This window comes from Oryx dammah, unplaced genomic scaffold, assembly GCF_014754425.2.
Source record: "Oryx dammah isolate SB20612 unplaced genomic scaffold, SCBI_Odam_1.1 HiC_scaffold_26, whole genome shotgun sequence".
Lineage (NCBI taxonomy): Eukaryota > Metazoa > Chordata > Mammalia > Artiodactyla > Bovidae > Oryx > Oryx dammah.
The window spans coordinates 30,600,846-30,627,203 of record NW_024070210.1 but is presented as its reverse complement, the minus strand read 5'-3'; the positions used below and the strand labels follow the sequence as shown (position 1 = coordinate 30,627,203).

At 36.4% G+C, this 26,358-nt stretch overlaps 2 protein-coding genes across 2 annotated transcripts in view; one reads left to right on the top strand and one right to left on the bottom strand.

Annotated features, from left to right (window-relative positions):
* LRRC9 (leucine rich repeat containing 9) overlaps positions 1-21,621 on the top strand; it is a 118,492-nt gene extending 96,871 nt beyond the window's left edge. Inside the window, exons 28-33 of the mRNA XM_040226333.1 lie at positions 2,138-2,355; positions 3,266-3,334; positions 11,141-11,281; positions 16,009-16,153; positions 18,124-18,292; positions 19,385-21,621. Of these exons, the coding sequence (XP_040082267.1) occupies positions 2,138-2,355; positions 3,266-3,334; positions 11,141-11,281; positions 16,009-16,153; positions 18,124-18,292; positions 19,385-19,424 (782 nt within the window). The 3' untranslated portion in view covers positions 19,425-21,621. The remainder of the gene's footprint in view (positions 1-2,137; positions 2,356-3,265; positions 3,335-11,140; positions 11,282-16,008; positions 16,154-18,123; positions 18,293-19,384) is intronic.
* Positions 5,477-6,077, bottom strand: LOC120852867 (ATP synthase subunit d, mitochondrial-like). Its single transcript, XM_040226332.1, has one exon. It carries the CDS (start codon positions 6,042-6,044, stop codon positions 5,559-5,561), a length of 486 nt encoding a protein of 161 aa, XP_040082266.1. The 5' UTR covers positions 6,045-6,077; the 3' UTR covers positions 5,477-5,558.
* Positions 21,622-26,358: the final 4,737 nt, after the last annotated feature.

Below are 26,358 nucleotides of genomic sequence, written 5' to 3'. Positions count from 1 at the left end.
ATTCAGTCCCATAATAAACAAGGAGGATAAATAGTGGGTGAAAGACTGAATGGCCATAGTAGGAGGAGCACTGTAGAAGGTCCAGGTTAGGCCTAGTGTTGCTGCCTTTATGCCATTCAGCAAGACAATTTCTCTGACCCTCAGTTTTCTGATGAGTAAAAAATGATAATATTTTCCCTGTCCTAATTTGAGAATCTAATAGAAATGAAACCATTTGGTCAACTCAAGATTCCTCTTCTTATATAAGTTCCTCTTCTTATTTATACTTACAACTATTGATTGCTACAGTAGAGAGAAATCATAGGTTGTAATGAAACAATTGAGGTTCTAAAAAATGTCATATATTCTTAATTTTTTAATGTAATTGCAGTTCAAAAATATGTTGATAAAGAATTAACAGCATGATTAAGGTATAACTAACATACAGCAAATTAGTTTATTAATAATACAGCATAATTAGCAATGGAACAAATTAGTTTATTTAATAAATAATTAATATATCTATTTGAATATTTATTAAAATAATCCAGTATACTCAGGAAGCATATCTTTTTTTTTCTTTTTTAACTACTTCCTGGTACATTTTGGTCTTTTTTGTTTGTTTTTTTGGTTTAGGTATAGTTGATTCGCAGTGTTGTGTTATTTTCTGGTTTACAGCAAAGTGATTCAGTTATATATATATAGATAGATACATATATTTATATACATATATATTCTTTTTCATATTCTTTTCCAATATGGTTTAGCATAGGATATTAATATAGTTTCCTGTACTATATAGTAGGTCCTTGTTGTTTATCCATTCCATATATAATAGTTTGCATATGTGAGTCCCAAACTCCCAATCCATCCTTCCTCCACCCCCTACCCCCTTGGCAACAACAAGTGTGTTCTCTATATGTCTCTAAGTCATTTCTGTTTTGTATATAGATTTCATTTGTGTCATGTTTTAGATTCCACAGAGTTTCCCTCATAGCTCAGTTGTTAAAGAATCCACCTGCAATGCAGGAGACCCTGGCTCGATTCCTGGGTTGGGAAGATCCCCTGGAGAAGGGATAGACTATCCACTCCAGTATTCTGGCCTGGAGAATTCCATGGACTTTATAGTCCATGGGGTCACAAAGAGTTGGACACAACTGAGTGACTTTCACTGTCACTTTGGATTCCACATATAAGTGATATCATATGGTATTTGTCTTTCTCTTTTTGACATTTCTCTTAGCCCTGATAATCTCTAGGTCCATTCATGTAGTTGCAAATGAAATTATTTCATCTTTTTTATGGCTGAGTAATATTCCATTGTATACATGTACATCTTTATCCATTCCTCTGTTGATGGACATTTACGTTGTTTCATGTCTTGTAAATGGAAATGGCTCTCGTAAATAGTGCTGCAGTGACCACTGGAGTGGAAGTGTCTTTTGGTTTATTGTTTTCTCCAGGTAAATTCCTAGGAGTGGGATTGGTGCATAATATGGCAACTCTATCTTTAGTTTTTTGAGGCAGCTCCATACTGTTCTCCACGGTGTCTGCACCAATTTATGTTCCCACCAGTAGTATAGAGGGTTTCCTTTTCTCCACACCCTTTCCAGAATTTGCTGTTTGTGGACTTTTTCATGATGGCCATCCTGATCAGTGTGAGGTGGTACTTCATTGTAGTATGAACTGGAATTTCTGTAATAATGAGTGATATTGAACATCTTTTTCATGTGCATATTGGCCATCTGTATTTCTTCTTTGGAGAAATGTCTGTTTAGGTTTTCTGCCCATTTTTTAATTGGGTTGCTTGTTTTTCTTGTTATTGAGTTGTATGAGCTAGGAAGCATATCTTTTGCAGCACTTTTACACATCTACTTTTATCAGGATCAACTATTTTAGCACTTAACTGTTGAAGAGACAGATTGGGTCAGTTCACTACATTTTCTACATCATATCTTGATCTTTCACATATAAAGGAAAAATTCACCTAGTATTATTTGATGATGATGCTACCTTCCTATAAATTAATGTTTTTCTCCTTGGAAACATGTTCTTTTAATACTTCACTTTTAAAAAATCATTGGATAAAAATATTTAAACAAAAATAGTTAATTTATTCAGTTTGGGCTCACTTGACATATGAGTTACCTTTTTTCAGGAAATGAAATTAGTCAAATTGAAGGACTTGACAACTTAGAAGTCCTTCAGGAATTGGTAGTGGACCATAACCGCATCAGAGCGTTTAATGATAGTGCCTTTGCCAAACCAAGCTCTCTGTTGGCACTTCACCTGGAGGAAAACAGACTACGAGAGCTGAGCAAATTACAACCTTTGGTAAAACTAGAGAAACTCTTCCTAGGATATAATAAAATCCAGGTAACATTATTTTGTTTTGTTATAAGATTTGCAAGACTTAACCCCTCTAAACAGAAAGCTGTCAAACACAGCAATAAATATTTTGCTAGTGAGCTACTTATCATTTATATGACATGTAAATACTCTGGGATGCAGAAATGCTCACCCTACTTCTAGACTTATAAACCTGACCAAGCCACATGCATCCACCTGGATATCCTCTAAGAGATCTTTTTAGTTCCTGACTGCTCTTGGTCTGAGCTGTTTGTGCATCTCAACCCCAGACTCCCTCTGGGCCTTTAAACTTAACATTTGTACTTGGTCTACCTGACATTTGAATCAACTCCTGATAATGAACTTTGGCTTGGCTTTAATATTCCATCTTTCCCCACTAAAGGCTTCCTGCCTTTGTTTCACCTGATCATAATTCAGCCTATTTCCATTAGGCCACTGTCCCAACCAGCCCTGCCCAAGCTGTCTTCTGAGACAGTATGCAGATAAGAGGTATACACATAATCATACACAATCCTAACATTTCTCTTAGTATTTCGCTGATGATTGGTTAGCCCTCCTTGTACCAATTTTGTTATTTCTGCTCATACCACTAAGACAACCTTGAAGACAAACTGAACTGTGTACTGCTCCGCAAGGGCAGGATCATAACTCTTCTGAAAAAAATACAGTCTTTCCTAACAAGGGCTACTGTATGGCCTGTTTTCCATGTTGGCACATCATCTTTACCCAATCATGTATTTGAAATCGATAGTACACAGATCTATCTTTAATCAACAATACAGAATACTGTCACTCAAGCTCATTTCAGAAGATTCAACTTGTTACAATACAACACCTACATATAATAACTTCAAATCAGCATATATTTGAAGATGTTGGATAACCAAATAATAATTTACTGCTTAATTTTTAATAGGATATGGCAGAACTGGAAAAACTTGATGGTATCTCTTCCCTCAGAGAACTTACAGTTTATGGCAATCCGGTGAGTGTTATTTTTCTAATTTATCAGTTAATTTACTTAAAATGTAATCTATGGTTGTATATAATTTATTTTTATATACTATGATAAAATATTTAATTTTATCTGTTTCCACATGCAAGTTGCCCAATTTATTATTGACAAGTACAATTTATTGACTAGTGTCTTCTTCCAACTGATTATCATATAAATTGCCATTGTCATATACAACAGGATCTACTTCTTGGTTCTACTTTGTATTCATTGGTCTATTTGTCAGTCCCTATAACAATATCAGTTTATGTTAATTACTAAAGTTTTATAGTAAGTCTTGATATCCGGTAGAGTAGGAACCTCTAATTTTCCCTCTCTTCCTCCTTCTCTCTTTTCTTCACTGTCTTAGCTATCCTTGGCCCTTTACACTTCATGTGAGTTTCAGGAAACAGCTTCTCAAGTTATATGAGAATCTTGTTGATAATTTAATTGGAAATTGGAATTGCATTGTATTTATAAATTAATTTTGCGGAAAATTTGCCACTTTTACTGTTGGAGTCTTTGAAGGGATAAAATAGGCAACTACCCTTACTCACCTAACATTTGAACAAATTGAGAAATATGACAGTGGCAGACAGAGAAGTGAGAATGTTTTGCTTAGTTTAGAATTTTGACAAAGCTAAATGGCCCTGCCAACAGTTGCCAGAATTAATCCTGATGACTCAGTAGCAGGAATAGTTGACTGAGGCCTTTCCACATGGAAGGAGAGCTTCTCCTGCAGGAGCAAAAGCAATAAGCAATTTCTGAAGAGAAAAGACAGGAACTAAACATGACCAGTTTAATCTTCCCAGATTTATCAGTTAAGTCACTACTTCCCCAAGTAGAGGAGTGAAGGGACTGAGAGAGCCAGCAGTGCCACATCATAGAGTTACTTCCGCCAAGAAAGAAACACAGTCAGCAGTCTCCCCCAATATTTTTAGCTTTCATCCTTCTCATTCACAAACATAAATATCCCTGTGTTTATTTTATGTCCTTCAATAAAGTTCTGTGATTTTCTCCTAAAGTTTTAGTCATCTTTGGTTTAATCATCCTCCTATTTTATTTTTTCTTTATTTCTGTTCTTTTAATAGCTGTTTTAAACAATAACTTTTTTATATTTTTCTAGTTGTTTGCTGCTAGAGTATAGAAATTCTGATTTTTTGAATATTAGTGTTTATCCAAATCGCTTCTGAACTCTCTATTAAATTCTAATGGATTGTAAATTTTGTTGGATTTTCTCTGGAGACAGTCATAATATTTGCAAACAATGACTCTGATCTTTCTTTCCAATCCATATGGTTTTATTTCCTTTACATCTCTCAGTGTACTGACTAGGATGTCTAGTACAGTATTGAATAAACACACTCATAGTTACTGACTTCAAAGAATACTTCTAAATTGTCACTATTAAATACAATGTTTGCTGTAGGTCATGGGTAGATAACCTTCAGCATTTTTTTTTATTTTAAATACATTTTTTTTTTTAACTTTACAATTCTGTATTGGTTTTGCCATACGTTGACATGAATCCACCACGGGTGTACATGCATTCCCAAACATGAACCCCCCTCCCACTCCCCTCCCCACAACATCTCTCTGGGTCATCCCCGTGTACCAGCCTCAAGCGTGCCGTATCCTGCATCGGACATAGACTGGCAATTCGATTCTTACATGATATTATACATGTTTCAATGCCATTCTCCCAAATCATCTCACCCTCTCCCTCGGAGTCCAAAAGTCCACTATACACATCTGTGTCTTTTTTGCTGTCCTGCATACAGGGTCGTCATTGCCATTTTTCTAAATTCCATATATATGTGTTAGTATACTGTATTGGTGTTTTTCTTTCTGGCTTACTTCACTCTGTATAATCAGCTCCAGTTTCATCCATCTCATCAGAACTGATTCAAATGTATTCTTTTTCATGGCTGAGTAATACTCCATTGTGTATATGTACCACAGCTTTCTTATCCATTCATCTGCTGATGGACATCTAGGTTGTTTCCATGTCCTGGCTATTATAAACAGTGCTGCGATGAACATTGGGGTACATGTGCCTCTTTCAATTCTGGTTTCCTCAGTGTGTATGCCCCGCAGTGGGATTGCTGGGTCATAAGGCAGTTCTATTTGCAATTTTTTTTTTTTTTACCATGTAATTATTTTTAATGTCCAGAGTTTGTAATTCCAGGGCCAGAGCTGTCTCCTGGACTCACGCTTATAAGCTCTCAATTGGCCTGTGAGGCCAGTAGGGGTACTTCTTCTTGTCTAATTTGGTTTCTGGGAAGACTTCATTCAAGTCCTCAATGGTCATCTGATCAAATGGAATTATGTTCCTCATCTTCTCCAGCTCTTTCTCATATTCCTGAATCCTGGTCTTTGATTGAGTCAAAAACTCAGCACAACTTTTCACATCTTCTTTTTCTTCAGCATCCACCTGGGCAGTATATTTATCCTCTGGTACAGGAACCTTCAAGGCATTAAACTTCTTCTCAAAGTCATCCACCAAACCAGCCTTTGTCACATTGGCCTTGTAGTAAGCCCAGTCGATGGCAGGTGGCTTCTCAGGCAGAGTAGCCAACCTGGAGGTTAGGGTCTCGTTCCAGGACTTCAAGGAGTTAGCCACGGCCTTCTGGTTTCGAGGGATGATCTCCCCAAAAGCTACCCAGTCAATGGTTTTTAGAGCAAGTTTCCGTCCAGCCATCTTGAGATCCTTCACCGACCCCGGGCAGCCCGCAGTCCCTATTTGCAATTTTTTTAAGGAATCTCCACACTGTTCTCCATAGTGGCTGTACTAGTTTGCATTCCCACCAACAGTGTAGGAGGGTTCCCTTCTCTCCACACCCTCTCCAGCATTTATTGCTTGCAGATTTTCGGATCACAGACATTCTGACTGGTGTGAAATGGTACCTCATTGTGGTTTTGATTTGCATTTCTCTAATAATGAGTGATGTTGAGCATCTTTTCATGTGTTTGTTAGCCATCCGTATGTCTTCTTTGGAGAAATGTCTATTTAGTTCTTTGGCCCATTTTTTTATTGGGTCGTTTATTTTTCTGGAATTGAGCTGCAGGAGTTGCTTGTATATTTTTGAGATTAGTTGTTTGTCAGTTGCTTCATTTGCTATTATTTTCTCCCATTCAGAAGGCTGTCTTTTCACTTTGCTTATATTTTCCTTTGTTGTGCAGAAGCTTTTAATTTTAATTAGGTCCCATTTGTTTATTTTTGCTTTTATTTCCAGAATTCTGGGAGGTGGATCATAGAGGATCCTGCTGTGGTTTATGTCGGAGAGTGTTTTGCCTATGTTCTCCTCTAGGAGTTTTATAGTTTCTGGTCTTACATTTAGATCTTTAATCCATTTTGAGTTTATCTTTGTGTGCGGTGTTAGAAAGTGATCTAGTTTCATTCTTTTACAAGTGGTTGACCAGTTTTCCCAGCACCACTTGTTAAAGAGATTGTCTTTACTCCATTGTATATTCTTGCTTCCTTTGTCAAAGATAAGGTGTCCATATGTGTGTGGATTTATCTCTGGGCTTTCTATTTTGTTCCATTGATCTATATTTCTGTCTATGTGCCAATACCATACTGTCTTGATGACTGTGGCTTTGTAGTAGAGCCTGAAGTCAGGCAAGTTGATTCCTCCAGTTCCATTCTTCTTTCTCAAGATTGCTTTGGCTATTCGAGGTTTTTTGTATTTCCATACAAATCTTGAAATTATTTGTTCTAGTTCTGTGAAAAATATCGCTGGTAGCTTGATACAGATTGCATTGAATTTGTAAATTGCTTTGGGTAGTATACTCATTTTCACTATATTGATTCTTCCGATCCATGAACATGGTATATTTCTCCATCTATTAACCTTCAGCATTTTAAGGCAGTCCTTTTCTAATTCCAGTTTGCTACTTGTTCTTATCAGGAATGGACACTGGATTTTAACTAATTGGTAGTATAGTATTTATCTTTAATCTGTTAATATGCAAATTAAATTAATAGAATATAGTGCTAAACCATCCTTAAATTCCTGGGATGAATATTACTTGGTCATCTTTTATACTTTACTGGATTCAAGTTGTGAAAATTTCATGTAACATATTTGTGACCCCAGGGACTATACAGTCCATGGAATTCTCCAGGCCAGAACTCCGGAATGGGTAGCCTTTCCCTTCTCCAGGGGATCTTCCCAACCCAGGGATTGAACCTAGGTCTCCCACATTGCAGGTGGATTCTTTACCAGCGGAGCCACCAGGGAAGCCCAAGGATACAGGAGTGGGTAGCCTATCCCTTCTCCAGGGGAATGTTCCTGACCCAGGAATCAAACTGGGGTCTCCTGCCATTGCAGGCAGATTCTTTACCAGCTGAGCTAGAGAGAATTCTCCAATTAATTTTATGAGGCAAAACAACATTCAGTTCAGTTCAGTCGCTCAGTCGTGTCCGACTCTTTGCGACCCCATGAATCGCAGCACACAAGGCCTCCCTGTCCATCACCATCTCCCGGAGTTCACTCAGACTCACGTCCATCGAGTCCGTGATGCCATCCAGCCATCTCACCCTGGGTCGTCCGCTTCTCCTCCTGCCCCCAATCTCTCCCAGCATCAGAGTCTTTTCCAATGAGTCAACTCTTCGCATGAGGTATCCAAAGTACTGGAGCTTCAGCTTTAGCATCATTCCTTCCAAAGAAATCCCAGGGTTGATCTCCTTCAGAATGGACTGGTTGGATCTCCTTGTAGTCCAAGGGACTCTCAAGAGTCTTCTCCAACACCACAGTTCAAACACATCAATTCTTTGGTGCTCAGCCTTCTTCACAGTCCAACTCTCACATCCATACATGACCACAGGAAAAACCATAGCCTTGACTAGATGGACCTTAGTCAGCAAACTAATGTCTCTACTTTTGAATATACTATCTAGGTTGGTCATTACTTTTCTTCCAAGGAGTAAGCGTCTTTTAATTTCATGGCTGCAGTCACCATCTGCAGTGATTTTGGAGCCCCCAAAAATAAAGTCTGACACTGTTTCCCCTGTTTCCCCATCTATTTTCCATGAAGCGATGGGACCGGATGCCATGATCTTCATTTTCTGAATGTTGAGCTTTAAGCCAACTTTTTCACTCTCAACTTGAAAAAAATAGCATAAGAGAAAAAAATCCTAATAATTTTACTTATCTCTACTTCCACAGAGATATGTTGAACTTCCCTGGTAGCTCAGTTGGTAAAGAATCTGCCTGCAATATAGGAGACCCTGGGTCTATTTCTGGGTTGGGAAGATCCCCTGGAGAAGGGATAGGCTACCCACTCCAGTATTCTTGGGCTTCCATGGTGGCTTGGCTAGTAAAGAATCTGCCTGCAATGCAGGAGACCTTGATTTGATCCCTGGGTTGGGAAGGTCCCTTGGAGAAGGGAACTGGCTACCCACTTCAGTATTCTGGCCTGGAGAATTCCATGGACTATATAGGCCATGAGGTCGCAAAGAGTCGGACATGACTGAATGACTTTCACTTCCACTTCCTCTCTTTTTCTAGTCTATGAATTAATTTATATAAAAGAAGACTTGTATGTTCCTTGAAGGATAATTAGATCTTATCTCTAAAACCATCTGAACTTAATTTTTTCTGAAGTTAGACTTTGAACAACTTATTCAAATTCTCTGACACGACTGAAAAACTGAACTGAATTGGATATATATCTAGTCATTTTCTATTAAACTGATAAGAACATATACTACAATATACTTAAGAACATACACTGCTGCTGCTGCTGCTAAGTCACTTCAGTCGTGTCTGACTCTGTGTGACCTGATAGACGACAGCCCACCAAGCTACTCTGTCCCTGGGATTCTCTAGGTAAGAATACTGGAGTGGGTTTCCATTTCCTTCTCCAATGCATGCATGCATGCTAAGTCACTGCAGTCATGTTTGACTCTGTGTGACCCTATGGACAGCAGCCCACCAGGCCCCTCTGTCCACAGGATTCTCTAGGCAAGAATACTGGAGTGGGTTGCCATTTCCTTCTCCACTAAGGACAGATACTAAGTTCAATACTGAGAACTTACATTTTTCAATAAAATTGTCCTTTTATCTAACTTTTAAATGTACTTCCATCATAATACTTTCATAAATTTTTAAAATCTTGATTATATCTGTGTTTTGTCACCTATTTTATAGCTAAAACTTTTTTTGCTTTTTCTCTCTTATAGTCTCCCTTACTGTCATATTAATCTCTTCAAATAACCATATTTTGGCTTTATCAAGTATAATTTTTCTTTTTTTAGTTCGTTAATTTCTACCCTCTATCTTTAGTTTCTTGGAATTACTTTTTAAAAAAAATCTGAAGTAGTAGAATGCCTACTCATTAACTTTTAATATTTCTTCTAAATTAATAAATTTTAGGATACAAAATATTGCTTTAGCAACAGCCTGAAAGTTTTGATATGTAGTGTTTTTCCTGTAATTTTTTAGAATCTACTTTACAAAAGATTTCTTTTTTAACTGTGAATTATTTAAGTATGATAATTTCAAACCTATTATGTATTTTTAGTTATCTCTTTGTCATTTATTTCTTGTGTTGCTATATTTCAATCAGAAGAGACAGTTTATACATTCTTTGGTTTTATGAAACTTGCTTTGTGGCCTAGAATGTGGTTATTTTTTTAACTCAATTTATGACTTAGAGATCACTCTTCATTAATATATATGTATCTACTACATTAAAAAAATAGATTTTTATTCCCTTTTGATAATGTTTCTTCCTTCCTTTCTTTCAATCATAAACAGTACCGCATACATCTTCTGTGTTGTCAGTCCCCCAGATCATATCCATATTCAGAGATTTGCTAGAAGACTTGCTAAAAGTCATGGGACTTAGCATATAGTTGTACTCATGGCTAAAGGTTTATTACTGTGACATAATGAGGATACAAAGCCAGGTGATAAAGAAAAAAAACCATAAGCAGAGTCAAGGAATCCATGTGCAAGGTTCCTTATGCTTTTTTCCTCACATGAAGGAGTCACACAGTGTACACTCTTCACCCAATAACAAATATGTTATTTTCTGACCAGGAAATCTCATTAGATTTAATGGATTTCAAGGATTTTTTTTTTGGAGGCTTGTCTCATAGGTACCCTCTGCCTATCACATACAAAAATTCCAGGACCTCAGAAGGAAAGCAGGTTGAACAAGAATCCTACTGTTTGTAAAAGTAGTCTAGGCATAATGAATTACCTTTATCACTTAAGGAATGGTGGGAAATCTTCCAAAATCCAAGTACCAAACACTTGTTAAAACTTACCCTTGCAAACAGATCTTTCTAAAGTTAACAGCCTCAAACTGACTATGTTAACTCTTACGTACTTTCTCATGCATATATGCAAATAATTTTAGAGTAGGTTAACATTATGAAGTGATGATTCATACAGTTCAACAGATATGCATTGAATTAAATTGAATAGTACCTATGGGAAATTGTAAGTTTCAAACTAACTACTTATAAGTAAACTTTTATAATATAATCCTATTCATGAGTTGGGGTTGCCTATAGTTAATGAACAATATCATATACTCTTGAAAGAAACTAAACCTCCACATGGTAGCTTTGGTTTAAAAAAAAAAAAAAAAGCTCTTATCTTCATTTAGCATAACAGAAAATTGAGAAATCTTTTAAAAAGGGAGTTTGTATCATTTAATGCTATATATTAGCTGTTACCTGTCATCTTTGCTGTCTGTGCTAAATATCCTTCTCTATAAAGGTTAATCTTTGAAATAAAGAGCTTTTTTAAGGAATGAATTGTTATTTTTAACTTTATTCAGATTTGTAGAAAAATGCTACATCGCCACGTGCTTATATTTCGACTGCCTAACTTACAGATGTTAGATGGAATTCCTGTGAATTCAGATGATAGAGCAAAAGCTGAATTTCACTTCTCTGAACTACAAGCAAGGAAAAATTCGGTAATAATTATTTACACTTCTCCTTTTTAAATATATAAATTAGTAGTAGATGAACATTATGTCATGATTTTTACTTAAAGTTTAAATCTAGTGTATGATGCTTCTGTAGACTATTTTAGTATGTATTTAATGATTATTGTCCAAAGCAGCTTGATCTGGTGAATAGAGCACATACACACACATAGAAACTAGGAAAGCTCCTTATTCTAAAAACATACTTTAATGTAGAGCGAGTTATTTAAAACTGTGTGCCTCTTGCTCAAGTGCTGCTAGAAGTTAAGAAACTATAACATATCACTCTTATAAACTGTGACTAACAATAAAACTCTTTCCCTTTCTATCTCCTAAATGGAAAGAGTTTTATTGTTCATGGTCCTTTTGCCCATGAACCCTAGTAGGATATCTGACTTTTGATAGGGAAGAGGTTAGAGAGGAAAGAAGCCACAGAAGCATATCATTTGGCAATTCTATCATTGACCACCAGGATTTTTCATAGCCATCTTTAAAAGACTAAATTTAACACAGAAAAGCTAAGGTTTTTGAGCAAAGAAGTAATATTATTAGAGCTGTGCCTTTGCAAAGTTTAAGGAAGAAAAGCCTAGAGGCAGAGAAATCAACTAAGAGGTTTTGAGGATAATCCAAGAGAGAAATTATGAAGACCTGGACTAGGGTGGGGCAGTGAAATGTAAGTAAACCTCTAATGTAAGTGAAAGCCAGAGAGCAAGGGCATTAGTCAGTGAACAAAGATTACTTTTAAAAGTTAATTGAAGAGGAAAGAGATAAGACTACTGTAGATGCTTTCACTTATCTCACTGGCTTACCCCACACTCTCCATTCCCTCTATAAAACAAACTAACCAATTCCTAGCATTTAATACTAGTAGGCTCCTCTCTAACTAACATCTGCCTTCAGCAATAAAATCAGATTTATTAAAAGTTGGCTATGTTTTTTCAAAAACTTATGCCAATCTTTTATTTTAAACAAATAGATATACAAGTACAAATTTTAAATTATTATTTCCATGTTTCTTTGAAAACCAAATGAGATCCTCTGCAGAATCTGGATAAAGATGAATTATACATATACACAAATAATATCAAATTAGGTTGGGAGAAAAAAAAAACCCTGCAAAATAAGGGAGAGAATTATAACAAGTCAGATAAAATATGTGGGGAAATTTTTAAAAATCTAGGCAGTTTCTTGTATTCAAATTTTCTCCATATGTTGTTGAATTCTTGTTACTTTAATGAAACCAAACTGGAAATTGTGGTGGCTTTATCAATCAGACAAAATACCAGTCAAAGGATACTTCCTTACAGAAAAGGCCTTGGCCCTTCATCCAAAGATGGGTGGGCACATGTACTTTTATGTTTTAAAATCTTTTAAAGGATTATAAAAAGATTATAGATCTAATTCTTATTATTTCCTGGACTTTTTTTTATTAACCAAGGGGATTCTATTACAGATCAAAATAACTGTAGAGACCTGTGAAACTTACAGTTGTACAATGTTAATAAAGATTATCTAGATTAGGCAAAGGAAATTGGTTCATATACAGGTTATATCTACAAAAGTTTTTCTATGAAGTATGCTTTGTGAAAAACAGTGTTAGCTACTAATCTATATGATACAATTGAGAGCACCATCTAAATGTCATCTGCCAAAATTATTGTCACAGTCTCTAATCTTTAAAAAGAGACAAAGAAAATTTAGTCCAAAGATTTAAGCTTCCTTTCCCTTTCTTCTATATTCCATGAGCAAGTCACTTCTTGCTTCCAGAAGTGAAAAACTAAACAAAACTTTTAGTTTCCTGTTAAAACAGATTACCTCAATTTTAGTATCTTCAGACAACACAAATTTATTACCTTAACATTCTAGAGGTTCTAAGTCCAAAAATTAGTCCTGTAGAGCTAAAAGCACAAGTATTGGCAGGGCTGCAATATCTTCTAGAAGCTCAAGATAATTTGGTCTTTGCCTTTCAGCCTTCTACAGGCTATCTGCATCCCTTGGCTCGTGGCCCTCTTCCAACAAATAGCATAACTTTGGCCTCAGCTTCCATCATAACATCTTCTCTCCATTGTTACAAGGATGTTTGAGATTGTGATGGGCCTACCTAGTTAATACGGCATAATCTCCCCATCTCAAAATCCTTAATTTAATTATATCTGTACAGTCCATTATACCACAAAAAGCATTCACAAGTTTTGGAGATTGGGATGTGGACATCTTGGTGGGGGTAGCATTATGCTCTCTACCATACCACATATGTGAGGCCTCTAGTGAGAGATCTATATGAATTGTAACATTAAATTTTATAAATTCTATTTTAAGGTAATGCCGGCTACATTTAAAAAATTCCATATAACTTCGTAAATACTAAATTCCATATGAAGAAATCACTCAGAGCAACTTCAAAGATATCAGTTTTCATATATATTTGTAATTGGTTTAATATAGCAAAAAAAAGACATAAACTCAAATTTTAGTCATTGATGGATGTGTATTTCACTAAAAGTTTTTCTTGTTTGCTTCTTTTCTATTTATCATATAGTGAACTAACATTTCCCCCAGTGTATACTATGATTTTGGAAAAGGCAATGGCACCCCACTCCAGTACTCTTGCCTGGAAAATCCCATGGATGGAGGAGCCTGGAATGCTGCAGTCCATGGGGTCACTGAGGGTCAGACATGACTGAGCGACTTCACTTTCACTTTGCACTTTCATGCATTGGAGAAGGCAATGGCACCCCACTCCAGTGTTCTTTCCTGGAGAGTCCCAGGGACGGGGGAGCCTGGTGGGCTGCCGTCTATGGGGTTGCACAGATTCAGACACAACTGAAGAGACTTAGCAGCAGCAGCATACTATGATTTGTTTTCAGTGATTCTAGATACCTGTTCTTGCTATTTGTTAGTGCCATATGTAAGAATGGAAAAAATATCTTTCCATTTATCCTATATATATATTTTCTTTAAAAGTTAGGTTTTTTAATATTCATTTATATATGATTAGTAAAATAAAGGGAGCATTTGAAGTCTTTATTTCAGATAAATCTATTTTTTAAGATGCAATAATAATTTTTATTTTCCTATCCAGAACAATATTGAGTTATTATTTCATTTAGCTGTTCAGAAGACACAAGAATAGAATACTTTTCAAGTTTATCAGTTCATTCTAATGTATTTTCCTTTGTTTTAGTTGCTGCTGTTCTTTTTTTTTAACAGCAAATAAAGAAGGAATAAATAAAATGTAAAGTTGCCTTTAAACCATAACATTTTGGTGCTTTGGTTTCAGAAGAAATTTGAGAGCTTTCTAGATTAGTGATGGGAAGAAACTCCAATGAAAGAATTAGTTAGGGAATTTGGGATCTGCTTTACTAAAAGGCTTGATACCTTAGTGCTCATTACAAAGCTGCATTTTGGTTACATTTACTGAAATATGGTGGCTCAGATGGTAAAACGTCTGTCTACAATGCAGGAGACTTGGGTTTGAGCCCTGGGTTGGGAAGATCCCCTGGAGAAGGAAATGGCAATCCACTCCAGTACTATTGCCTGGAAAATCCCATGGACAGAGGAGCCTGGTAGGCTACAGTCTATGGGGCCACAAAGAGTCGGACACAACTGAGCGACTTCACTTTCACTGAAATATGAGGGAAATGTATAATTTTACACAAATGCATAAGCCTATATCTCTAAATAAATTGAATCATATATTCAGAATTCATATTTTTTAAAGTATAAACAAGGTAAGTCTTACTAAAGACATAGTAGGCATACATTTCTAGGGAAACCAATAGTGTCCAGTTTATAATACCCTTCTCTTCCATTTGTTGATTCCTGAAGCTCTTTTACAAACCTCTTAATTCGGAAATCCTGTGTACAGAGGAGGCTGGTGGGCTATAGTCCATGGGGTCACAGAGTTGTACTGAACAGCTAATACTTTCACTTTCACTTTAATTCTCAATTAACATAAAATGTAAACAGTGTTTAGAGGGTTAGTGCACTCACTAAAAGTGATTGTTCTAAGATGCTTTTCTTGTTTAGGTCGTTTCATTCATGTCCAACTCTTTTCAACCCCACGGACTATAGCCCACCAGGGTCTAGGTCCATGGGATTCTTCAGACAAGACTCCTAGTGGGTTGCCATGCCCTCCTCCAGGGGATCTTACCAACTCAGGGATCGAACCCACACATCTTATGTCTCTTGCATTGACAGGCAGGTTCTTTACCACTGTACCGCCTGGGAGGCCAAATGCTTTTCTTAGTGCCCACTTTATTTAATTGTTTTTGAAAAACTAATTAACTGCAAGACAATTGAAGAGGTAATGTGAGGAGCACAAAGATGTAGAAGATACAACTCTTACCATCCAGAAACTCCTGTTCAGAAAAAAAGATACTACAAAAGAGGAAAGGCTTAATTCTCATTTTTCTAATTTTACACTTAACCACATTAGGACCCTTTGGAATGGGGAAGCGCCATCACATTAAATTGTAGTGATGTGTACAATGCAGTCTGAAAAAAATAATAAGGTTCTGATGGGGGGTTAAGGACGTCAAAGTCTGTCTGTTTCACCGTTTTTGCCTCTCTACCAACTCTGAGTTTAGGCAACCATTCAATTTCTGACCTAAAAAAATTTAAGTTGAATTTCAAATGGGGCTTGTGGTAAGGCTAAGCCTATTGATCTGAGTTTTAGAGGCAAGGTGTTCTTAACTTTTATTTTTATCATGTAGTTTATTCCTGTTACCAGCTCTCCTGTGGATGGCGCATCGTTTAGCCAACTGAAAGCTCCTCCCATAAAGATAACAAATGTAATTCTGCCTGGTGGATTTAGCCATTACTTGGGATCTGACTTCACTTTAACTCCTGAAATTGAAGGTATTTTGAGAGTTTCTGAATGAATGTAAAAAAAAAAAAAAAAAAAAAAACAGCAACAACACCACTCCATTTGATACAAAAATCTCACTTTGATTTCTAATACTACTTAAAATTGTATATTTTAAATTTACAGATTTACACTTCCTAAAAGTGAATTTGTGTTCAAGTTTCATGTGATCATTCTGATTTCAAAGAATCTATAGTATTTTTTGGTTCTACTCAACTACTAATATGTTGTAGTTAAAGATTTGCTTGCAATTTGAACTTTGTGATACTTACTGGATTTTTCTTGGGATTTCCTTTCAAAGCTTTTATTCTATTTTGTGTATTTCATAGCAAATGACTACTAAAACCTATAGTGCATTCTGCTAAAAGTAGAGGTTTAAAAATATTCATAACAACAGACTCTCAGCACTCAAAATGTGTCTTACAAAGAGAAGGTCAAACTTCATCCTTGAAACCACAATATTATTTTATATATTCATGAAGCTAGTCGTAGGAAAGTGTTTCAAGAGGTAGCTCTGTAAAGGAAGGGAGTATATTAAAAGATCAAGGCATGGAAATGGTTCATTCTATTATTACATTTGCATTCAGGCCTAGATGAAGCCTTTTCCCCAATTCCAGATGTTGGCTGGCTATCATTTTTATGAAATTGGAGGTAGCTAGAAGATCTTGCTTCTTGGAAGGAAAGCTATGACAAAACTAGATAGTGTATTAAAAAGCAGAGATATCACTTTGCCAACAAAGGTCTGTATAGTCAAAGCTATGATCTTTACAATAGTCATGTATGGACACGAGAGTTGGACCATAAAGGAGGCTGAGCACCGAAGAATTGATGCTTTCAAACTATGATGTTGGAGAATACTCTTGAGAGTCCCTTGGACTGCAAGGAGATCCAACCAGTCAGTCCTAAAGAAAATCAACCCTGAATACTCATTGGAAGGACTGATGGTGAAGCTAAAGCTCCAATACTTTGGCCACCTGATTGCAAAGAGCTGACTCATTGGAAAAGACCCTTATGCTGGGAAAGACTGAAAGCAAAAGGAGAAGAGGTCAGCAGAGGATGAGATGGTTAAATAGCATCACCGACTCAATGGACATGAACTTGGGGAAACTCCCGGAGATAACGAGGCACAGGGAGACCTGGTGTGCTGCAGTCCCTGAGGGCATTCTTTTTAACATCCCACTTTGCCTCAGACTACTGTTAGACAATAAAATTCTAAAACTGAGTATCACAATAATGATAAAATGATCTAAAAACCTACTAAGAATAGTAGATCTCTCTATGGAGTTATTCTTAAAAGAAATTCAATTTTTAAAAATCCAATATAATTTAGTCTAAGATGTTATTTTTTAACTTATTCTTTATACTTCTACTTCCTTATAGCTTTAAGATTTAATCATAGTGAGAATTTTAATGCTTTTGTCCAGAAGACATAACTATCAGTAAAACTGGATATACCAAATTGTTATTAGCCTCCTTAAGAGTACATTTTCACCACTATCATCCTCAGGAATGTCTTCAATATCTTCTTTTGGCGGGGGGTGGTGTTGGGGATTAGTTCAACCCTGGATTCATTTCCATAATTTTTTCCTGAGAGATCTTTAAGATTCATTGTGCAACTACTTTTTAGGATTTTCTGGAAAATTCCTATTTTTTTCCTATTTTCTGGGTATATTACCCCAATTTTTGCTTGAGAAGCATGGTCACTTTGTCTATATATTTATTTACAGCACACAGCTCTGGATATTTATATTTTTTTAAATTACCAAGAAAGTATCAAATTGATTCACTAACTCAGAAAATTTTAAACAGCATTTAAGTACTAGAAATATATTCCAATTTTAACTTTTATTTAAAATTTTTAATTCATGCTGTGAAATGTGTATAGTATACAGTCAATTGAAGGACAACCATAGCTTATTAATTTTATTAATGCCTTTCATTGTTTCATAATTCCTAATTTCAGACAAAAAAAACAAGAATGCAGGGATTCTAACAAATAATCCTCGGAGCATCCACGCAGAAATAGCTTTTCGGCAACTCAGAGGGATAAATCTCTCTCCATCTCTTTTATTGCATCAGAATATGGCATCTCCAAGTGCACAGATGTACCAGAGCAACCAGGACGAGGGAAGGTAAAGCTATTCTGTGTTTTAATATCACTTTTCATCATAAAACCTCCCAAATTTGCTAATCATGTATAGAAATAGGAAATATTGTTATATACTATTATGTATTTACTCTGTGAGCTGGGGGAAGACTGTCAGCATAAGGCTTATTCTCTCACATTCACCAAATCTTTCTCAAAATCCAGCATATACATCATAATTCAAACAGAAATGGCTTTCAAGGTAGAATAATGCTCACCTTGTACTTAATGTGAGGGAACATTGAAACAACTACGGGAACCACTTTTAATGGTATTATCTCCCAAGTCATTTCTACTTACTGAATATGCAAAGCAGTTCACTTATATTTTGAACAACAGATAAATTCAACTCTGAAATCACAAAGGCTGAGAATTGTGTAAATTCTTCAGACTTCTTGTAATTCCCACTTGCCCTTCCTCCAGTTTGGATCTTTGTCCTTAGAGGCCAGCTGAAGGCCTGAGAACCTGATATTCTTATTAAGATTTCACTCTGCTGCTCAAAACCTATCCACCCAGATTTCCAGTTAATATTTGCCCTCTAGCTTCTTTGTAGCCAATCTCTGGAACACCTATTAAGCCTGGCTCTTGCTGTACTGACTTCCCTGCTACCATCAGGCATGTCCCACTAAGTATATATTTACTGAGTATACTATGTTGATATCACGGGCTTCCCTGGTAGCTCAGCTGATACTCTGCAATGCAGGAGTCCCCAGTTCAATTCCTGGTTGGGAAGATGCCCTGGAGAAGGGAATGGCAATTCACTCCAGTATTCTGGCCTGAAGAACTCCATGGACAGAGGAGCCTGGCAGGCTACAGTCGATGGGGTTGCAAAGAGTTGGACATGACAGCAACTTGCACTTTACTTTATGTTGATATCATATTTTTATATCAATGGGTTATCCCCATGATAACCTTACAGTTAGTCAAAAACATGATATTTTTTCTCTCTTGTGGTGTCTTTTTGTAATTGTACACATATAAAATACAAAAATTATTTACTTCAGAATTACCTTAAGTTAGCTGATCCATTAAGAAATTGTCACCACTGTTTAACTCATAAATATTTTGTTTCTGACAGAATTCCTGGCAGCCACTTTCCAAGATCAAATCGAATGTAACTGCCTAGAGAACTGAATATACACCAAGAATCCTATTTCCGCTTAGAAGTTGTGCAAAAACTAGCAGACAGTGTTGGTGATAAAAAATATATATATAAGATAATCACGTTACTTATGTTACTGAAGCAGTTCAGTTCCATATGAAGATAATCTCTATCATCCTTGGTGACTTTTATTTAATATCACCTCTCTTAAACTTTCTTTACAGTTACCTTATTCATTTGATTTTCTATGTTAGAAAAATCATGAAATATACAACAATTTGAAAAGATACAAGTGACATAAAATGAAGTCCAAAGAATCAAATATTTAGTCCTGTTATTGGAAGCATTTAGTTGTAAAATCTCATTTTGACTTGATATATAAAGATACTAAGCAAAGGTAATTTTAGGAAATAAGTATGTTTTCATTTGTAGAGTATCTATCCATTTAGGCTTATCTAAAACTAAAGCATACATTTCCTACCAAACACAACTTAAATCAGGTTGAGTTTTGTTAGTTGAACTACAGATTAGTTTTTTTAGGACTATATATTTTTTTAAAATAGCATTAAATGGGGTTTGTCCTAAGAATTATTTAGAGATGTAAATCATAAGCATCAATAATACTTCCTGAAGATGGCTAACTATGAGTGCAACTCATGCTACAGGAATAAAAGAATACAATTTCATATATAAAATTCATTAAATGTGCCCATAGTGATATAATTTTACAAATAAGTTGTAGGCTAAGTAAACAGATGTTCAAAATGAGTGGACACATTTAAAATTTGGACTCATATTTCACTGGAAATAATTTTTCTAAAATAATCATATTGCATACTACTAGGACATATCTCAAATCAATCAAATGTGGTTTTGAATTTATTAAACACAGTTCTTTTAATGATTAAATTGCCAATCATATTTTTATATCAAAAGGTCCCATGATTCATGAAGTATTCTGTTTAAATTTTTCAGGTAGCAGTTCAACATTGCATGTAATTTTCATATTATTTTATGTGTTCCTTACATGAAAATAAATTATTTTTACTAAAATATTTGTATTTTATAATCTATCTGGAAATAGTTGTAAGGATATTTTGGAAATTCCAATGTGCATGCAATAATTTTGTGTCTTCTTTAAATGCTGTATGTTTGTAACTTAATCATGTAATATTTAAAATTTCAAACCTAATACAGATTGACTTTACCCTTCTTAATGCGTGGTGTTTAAACTATTACTCTAAGGTACAAATAAGATCCTTTGTTAAGAAAGGAACTATGCAGTTCTTAAGATGTCCAGAAGATGTCTTTGTCACCCTTTAGTTTTGAAAACTGCTTTCACTAGTGTTGTGATAAGCATCTGCTCATTATTATTTGCTACTAACTTGACATCATTTGCTTTTTCTTCCTCTCATGATTATGTGTAAGTGAAATGCTCAGTATATTCTACTTTTATAGTAAAAAGTGTCTTTGTAAATAATAAATTGGATGGGAAAAACAGGTTTTCACTGGAGAAAAATTTACAAGAGTAGAAAAGTATAAAGCAGGAAAAACATATCTTATTCAGCATCCATTTAATGTTTGAAATTTTTTTTCCTTAGCCATTTTTTTCTATGCATGTCAAATATATTTGAGGTCGACCATTTGATTTTTTATGAACACACTGTTCAATTGAGATATTTTTATTATAACATTTTAATTAAATCTGAATTTCTTCCTGAAAGTAAATTTGTAATAATTTAATAGTAACAAACACTGAAAATAATAACAAACATATTTAGGCATTTCTGGGTGCTGTACAGAAACAGACACTGACTCAACCTTAAGAACATTTTAATATAAATAAATATTTCCATATGAAAGCAATGAGGGGATGATTACTGAGATAATTGGCATAGTAGTTCTGAATATTATTCTACCATGAAAGCAGATGATGATACAAAATACTCCCCTAGGAATGTCCAGACAGGTTAAGTTGTTGGCTATGTGAAGTTCTTAAAGCAATATTTGTAACTTCATCCCCTTCCTATTCAACAAAAGAAAATATGATTGAACATGAGAGATGTTTTTACAGATCTGCTTTAGATCTGCTCTAAATGATGTTTTTTAAGTAAATCAACTGTGAAATTTTACATTATTCATAATACACTTCACCACCAATTAAAACAAGCAAGTAGTGCTTATTTTTATAAACCACTAGTCCATATTTTTGGCTTCCCTAGTGGCTCAGTGGTAAAGAATCTGTCTGCCAATGCAGGAGACTCAGGTTTGATCCCTGGGTTGGGAACATCCCCTGGAGAAGGAAGTATCAACCCACTCCAGTATTCCTGCCTAGGAAATCCCATGGACAAAGGAGCCTGGTGGACTATATAATCCATGGGGTTGCAAAGCAGTTTAGTGACTAAACAACAAATAACAACAATCCTAATAACTTATGAAGTAGATACAACATGCACTGTCTACATTCATAGATTAAAAAAAAAAAAATGCCCTTAACAGGAAAAGATATCACACCAAATTCTATATTCTTTCAACTCTAAATTCATTGCTTTTTCAATTACGGCAAATGAACTGACATGTAATCATTCCTAATTTGCTGTTTAATCAGTTGTTGTTGAGCCCTAATGTGTGTAGAAACTGAAAACTATTCATTTTCTTTCAGTGTATTTAGCTTAGAGAAAATGTTTAAATTCTACAGTAAAATTAGTTCTTGCAGTTGAGTTCAGTTCAGTCGCTCAGTCGTGTCTGACTCTGCGACCCCACGAATTGCAGAACGCCAGGCCTCCCTGTCCATCACCAACTCCTGGAGTTCACTCAGACTCACATCCATCGAGTCAGTGATGCCATCCAGCCATCTCATCCTCTGTCGTCCCCTTCTCCTCCTGCCCCCAATCCGTCCCAGCATCAGAGTCTTTTCCAATGAGTCAACTCTTCACATGAGGTGGCCAAAGTACTGGAGTTTCAGCTTTAGCAGCATTCCTTCCAAAGAAATCCCAGGGCTGATCTCCTTCAGAATGGATTGGTTGGATCTCCTTGCAGTCCAAGGGACTCTCAAGAGTCTTCTCCAACACCACAGTTCAAAAGCATCAGTTCTTCAGCGCTCAGCCTTCTTCACAGTCCAACTCTCACATCCATACATGACCACAGGAAAAACCATAGCCTTGATTAGACGGACCTTAGTCGGCAAAGTAAGGTCTCTGCTTTTGAATATGCTGTCTAGGTTGGTCATAACTTTTCTTCCAAGGAGTAAGCGTCTTTTAATTTCATGGCTGCAGTCACCATCTGCAGTGATTTTGGAGCCCCCCAAAATAAAGTCTGACACTGTTTCCACCGTTTCCCCATCTATTTCCCATGAAGTGATGGGACTGGATGCCATGATCTTCGTTTTCTGAATGTTGAGCTTTAAGCCAACTTTTTCACTATCCACTTTCACTTTCATCAAGAGGCTTTTTAATTCCTCTTCACTTTCTGCCATAAGGATGCTGTCATCTGCATATCTGAGGTTATTGATATTTCTCCTGGCAACCTTGATTCCAGCTTGTGTTTCTTCCAGTCCAGCATTTCTCATGATGTACTCTGCATAGAAGTTAAATAAGCAGGGTGACAATATACAGCCTTGACGTTTTCCTATTTGGAACCAGTCTGTTGTTCCATGTCAAGTTCTAACTGTTGCTTCCTGACTTGCATACAGATTTCTCAAGAGGCAGGTTAGGTGGTCTGGTATTCCCATCTCTTTCAGAATTTTCCACAGTTTATTGTGATCCACACAGTCAAAGGCTTTGGCATAGTCAATAAAGCAGAAATAGATGTTTTTCTGGAACTCTCTTGCTTTTTTCGATGATCCAGCAGATGTTGGCAATTTGATCTCTGGTTCCTCTGCTTTTTCTAAAACCAGCTTGAACATCAGGAAGTTCACGGTTCACGTATTGCTGAAGCCTGGCTTGGAGAATTTTGAGCATTACTTTACTAGCATGTGAGATGAGTACAATTGTGTGGCAGTTTGGGATTCTTTGGCATTGCCTTTGTTTGGGATTGGAATGAAAACTGACCTTGTCCAGTCCTGTGGCCACTGCTGAGTTTTCCAAATTTTCTGGCATATTGAGTGCAGCACTTCCACAGCATCATCTTTCAGGATTTGAAATAGCTCCACTGGAATTCCATCACCTCCACTAGCTTTGTTCGTAGTGATGCTTTCTAAGGCCCACTTGACTTCACATTCCAGGATGTCTGGCTCTAGATGAGTGATCACACCATCGTGATTATCTGGGTCATGAAGATCTTTTTGTACAGTTCTTCTGTGTATTCTTGCCACCTCTTCTTAATATCTTCTGCTTCTGTTAAGTCCATACCATTTCTGTCCTTTATCGAGCCCATCTTTGCATGAAATATTCCCTTGGTATCTCTAATTTTCTTGAAGAGATCTCTAGTCTTTCCCATTCTATTGTTTTCCTCTATTTATTTGCATTGATCGCTGAAGAAGGCTTTCTTATCTCTTCTGGCTATTCTTTGGAACTCTGCATTCGGATGCTTATATCTTTCCTTTTCTCCTTGGCTTTTTGCCCCTCTTCTTTTCACAGTTATTTGTAAGTCCTCCTCAGACAGCCATTTTGCTTTTTTGCATTTCTTTTCCATGGGGATGGTCTTGATTCCTGTCTCCTGTACATTGTCACAAACCTCATTCCAGAGTTCATCAGGCACTCTATCTATCAGCTCTAGGCCCTTAAATCTATTCCTCACTTCCACTGTATAATCATAAGGGATTTGATTTAGGTCATACCTGAATGGTCTAGCGGTTTTCCCTGTTTTCTTCACTTTAAGTCTGAATTTGGTAATAAGGAGTTCATGATCCGAGCCACAGTCAGCTCCTGGTCTTGTTTTTGTTGACTGTATAGAGCTTCACCATCTTTGGCTGCAAAGAATATAATCAATCTGATTTCGGTGTTGACCATCTGGTGATGTCCATGTGTAGAGTCTTCTCTTGTGTTGTTGGAAGATGGTGTTTGCTATGACCAGCACATTTTCTTGGCAAAACTCTATTAGTCTTTGCCCTGCTTTATTCCACATTCCAAGGCCAAATTTGCCTGTTACTCCAGGTGTTTCTTGACTTCCTACTTTTGCATTCCAGTCCCCTATAATGAAAAGGACATCTTTTTTGGGTGTTGGTTCTAAAAGGTCTTGTAGGTCTTCATAGAACCATTCAACTTCAGCTTCTTCAGCATTACTGGTTGGGGCATAGACTTGGATTACTATGACACTGAATGGTTTGCCTTGGAAACGAACAGAGATCATTCTGTCATTTTTGAGATTGCATCCAGGTACTGCATTTTGGACTCTTTTGTTGACCATGATGGCTACTCCAAAATTAGTTCTTTACCCCCTAGCAAATGTCTTGATAAGTTTTAGTGCAGTCAAATGCATAATTATATTATTCGTTTTAAATTAAAGGACAATTCTACAAACAATCTGGAAAGCTTAAAATTAGGGCCTTTTAACTATAGGCAAGGAACCTGCATTGCTAAACAGTATATAGATGTCGAAGTGATCTGATTTCTATGAAGTAATCTTCTGATTTTTATGAAGATTGACTGTAAATGTTAATTAGAACTTTATTATTTACTTTATTTTCTACTACTTACACAAAATTAACTATGGTTGTCAACATACCCTTGCATAGAATATTTAGTGTGGCTCTGTGTGTGTGTGTGTTTGCAGGCATGCATGACTAGTTTTAAAATAGTCCTTATATTTAAGTAACATGTCATTTCACTATTTACTCATAAGCTGTCATACACTATGAGAAGTGTTTAATGTTTTAAAACATTAGCTCTTACTATTTAGTCATGCTGTAGGCTCTTAGTTCCAATTAAATGTTACATAAAAAGAAGTAAATTATAATTTTATAAGAGTAGAAGCAAGCACTTGTGTCTGAGTTCTGTTAATTAGTCAATGAATTTAATATTGGTTTGTTTTGGTATAGAAACTGGCTGACTTTTTTAAATTACTCTGCTATAAAACTTAGAATTTTGGATGACCTCCTTTTAATTATTTTTCTTGTTCATCTCTGTGAAGGGAAAGTGAAAGTCGCTCAGTCGCATCCAACTCTTTGCAGCCCCATGGACTATACAGTCCATGGAATTCTCCAGGCCTGAATACTGGAGTGGGTAGCCTTTCCCTTCTTCAGGGGATCTTCCCGCCCAGGGATCAAACCCAGGTCTTCCACATTGCAGGCAGGATTCTTTACCAGCTGAGCCACAAGGGAAGCCCAAGAATACTGGAGTGGGTAGGAAAGGTTGTTGCTGAGCCATGAAAGATGCCAGGATTCTTGGCCTCCAAAGTGGAGGATTTCAATCCTGGGCCAGTGATGAGGCTTGATCACTCAGAGCTTTTGTGTAATAAAGTTTTAATAAGGTATAAAAGAGATAGACAAAGCTTCTGACATAGACATCAGAAGGGGGCAGAAAGGGTGCCCCCCTGCTACTCTTTAGCAAGATGTTTTATGTCTGTTCAGTTCAGTTCAGTTCAGTCACTCAGTCATTTCCAACTCTTTGCGACCCCATGGACCACAGCATGCCATGCCTCCCTGTCCATCACCAACTCCTGGAGTTTACCCAAACTCATGTCCATCGAGTCGGTGATGCCATCCAGCCATCTCATGCTCTGTCATCCCCTTCTCCTCCTGCCCTCAGTCTCTTCCAGCATCAGGGTTTTTTCTAGTGAGTCAGCTCTTCCCATCAAGTGGCCAAAGTATTGGAGTTTCAGCTTCAACATCAGTCCTTTCAATGAACACTCAGGACTGATCTCCTTTGGGATGGACTGGTTGGATCTCCTTGCAGTCCAAGGGACTCTCAAGAGTCTTCTCCAATACCACAGTTCAAAAGCATCAATTCTTCAGCACTCAGCTTTCTTTATAGTCCAACTTTCACATCCATACATGACTACTGGAAAAACTT